The 2,476-nt window shown below is 46.8% G+C and overlaps 1 protein-coding gene across 1 annotated transcript; it reads right to left on the reverse strand.

Moving 5' to 3' along the window:
* Window positions 1-734: 734 nt before the first annotated feature.
* LOC101598106 (TP53-regulated inhibitor of apoptosis 1-like) lies at window positions 735-1,093 on the reverse strand. The gene has a single exon (XM_045155859.1). It carries the CDS (start codon window positions 1,091-1,093, stop codon window positions 863-865), a length of 231 nt encoding a protein of 76 aa, XP_045011794.1. The 3' UTR covers window positions 735-862.
* Between the last annotated feature and the right edge of the window lie 1,383 nt (window positions 1,094-2,476).

The raw sequence follows: 2,476 nt of genomic DNA on the forward strand, positions 1-2,476 counted from the left end.
GTGGGCGCCGTCACGGCTGGTTCACGCCCTGCTGGGGAATGAACCCAGGCTTTGTGCGTGCGAGGCAAACCTTCTGCCGACTGAGCTATGTCCCAGCCTCACTTTTTTTTTTAAACTAATGTTACAATTTATTTCATTTTCATGATTACAGATATTATATAGGGCACAGTAGGCAGATAAAAGCAAGCACCTTTCCCACATCTGCATTTGACCAGAGGCAGCATTTTTCCTTTTCAATGAGGTGCAGATTAGCTTGGGTTGAAAACTGGCAGCAACAGGTCTTTGTAATGAAGGTGCTTCTTCACTGGCAGCCAAGCATGGTAAGTGTGAGCCATGCTGTGAACGCTGAGTTGGTCATCCAACTTGGGTTAAGGCAGGCACTGTTAAAAGCTTCCTCCCCTTCACTAACACAGGCCACCAGCAATCAACTATTACCACATAAAAATAAAACCGTGCTCCCCGTTGATTGGAACCGTAGGGCCTGGGCCCCTTTTAAGAGCATTAGCTCCCTGAGAGGAAAAAGAGGTCCTAACCGACTGCTCTCATGGACAATGACCCCCGTAGAGTGTACCTAAGGTCCTTTGCAGCAAAAATCAAGATCACCCTGACCAGTTCACCATTACTTACATACAAGGCGTGTTTAAAGCTGCTTACAGACCATGTATTGCAACCATAATCCCAAGAAATTGTTCAGTTTTAGCACGTTTCTGCAAGTGAGAAATCATCTCAAAGTAAGAGTGACAGTTCATCATCTTTTAGAAGAATTTTGGACAATCCAGAAGGCAGAAACAAAAATCCCAAACCTTTGTTGACAAAATCCAGAGTCGTTTCTGTTTCTAATGTGAGGAATCCATCTTCAAGGTCAAGAAGAGTTTTCAGGCTTATCTTTGCCATGGCCCATGAACTCCAGTCCTTCAATAGGAACCTTTTTCTCCTTTATTGCTTTCTGAACACACTGCTGGTAGCCCTTGAAGAGGTCGGTGCACGGGTCCCCAGAGCCGTCCCCTTTCAGGAACTTCTCAGCAAACCAGCGACAGAAACACTGGTCGTACTTGTGCTTCATGTCCGTGCAAGCCTCCCCAAAGCTGTTCATGGCGAGGGCGAAGGCCTCCCCACTTTTTCTTTTGAGACAGAGTCTCTATGTAGCCCAAGTTGTCCTCAAACTCATGATCCTCCTACCTCTGCCTCCTGAGTGCTGGGCTAAACGGTGTGCACCTCCAGGTCTGGCTTGATTAATATGTATTTTTATTTGTTTTTTGAGGCAAGCCCAACATATTGGCCTTTTCTTTTTTAGTGCGAGAGAATAAGGGAGAGAGAGAGAGAGAGAGAGAGAGAGAGAGAAAAAGAGAATTGGCACACCAGGGCCTCAGCCACTGCAATTGAATTCCAGATGCTTGTGTCACCTAGTTGACATGTGTGACCATGTGCTTGCCTTACCTTTATGCATCTGGCTTATGTGGGATCTGGAGAGTTGAACTTGGGTTCTCAGGCTTTCCAGGCAAGTGCCTTAACAGCTAAGCCATCTCTCTAGCCCCCAATATATGTGTATGTATATATATATATATTTGCAAGCAGAGAGAGAGAAAAAAATGGGTGCATTAGGGCCTCCAGCCACTGCAAACCAACTCCAAATGCATGTGCCGCTTTTGCGCAGCTGGCTTATGTGGGTACTGGGGAATTGATCCTGGGTCCTTAGGATTCACAGGCAAGGGCTTTAACTGTTATGCCATCCCTCCAGCCCCAGAATGATTAATATGTTTTTAAACCATCCTTTCTAAGTCAGCTGTGTTCTGAGTGACACTCTAAGCCTGTGGAAATCCTATTCCTGGCTGTGCCAGAGTCTGGCCTCTTTTACTGCGCCCTAAGTCACTCCTGTCCATCTAAATCGAGGGGCTGTCCTGGGGGGCTGGGCTGTGGGCTGCACCTGGCCGGCCAGCCGCTCTTATGAAGTTTTATGGAACTGACATGTTCATTCTTTTTCTTGTCATCTTTGCTTGCTTTTGTGTTAAAACTGCAGAACTAAATGGTAGCAGAAAAGACTTTAGAGCCCCACAGTGTCTAAAATACTGAATACTGGCAATGAACCTGCTCCCCTCTGCTTCACTGGGAATCCAAACCTGCTGGCTGATACTAGGCTAGGACTAAGGCCCTTGGAGTCGTGGCTGTTGACCAATACTGCCTTTAACATGGCTGATATCTTCCCTGTTTATCTGTGGAGCTGTAACAGCAGACTGACACGGGGTGATTTCAATCTATGAGTGCCCACTCAAAAGGCCAACAGTCTTCTGGAGAATCGAACCTAGGTCCTTAGGTTTTACAGGCAAGTGCCTTAACTGCTAAGCCATCCCCCCCCCCCCCCCCGCACACACACACTTTTTTCTTTTGGTTTTTCAAGGTAGGGTCTCACTTTAGTTCATGCTGACCTGGAATTCACTATGTATTCTCAGGGGGGCCTTGAACTCATGGTGATTCTCCT

Source organism: Jaculus jaculus, chromosome 8 (genome assembly GCF_020740685.1).
Source record: "Jaculus jaculus isolate mJacJac1 chromosome 8, mJacJac1.mat.Y.cur, whole genome shotgun sequence".
In the NCBI taxonomy this organism is placed as follows: domain Eukaryota; kingdom Metazoa; phylum Chordata; class Mammalia; order Rodentia; family Dipodidae; genus Jaculus; species Jaculus jaculus.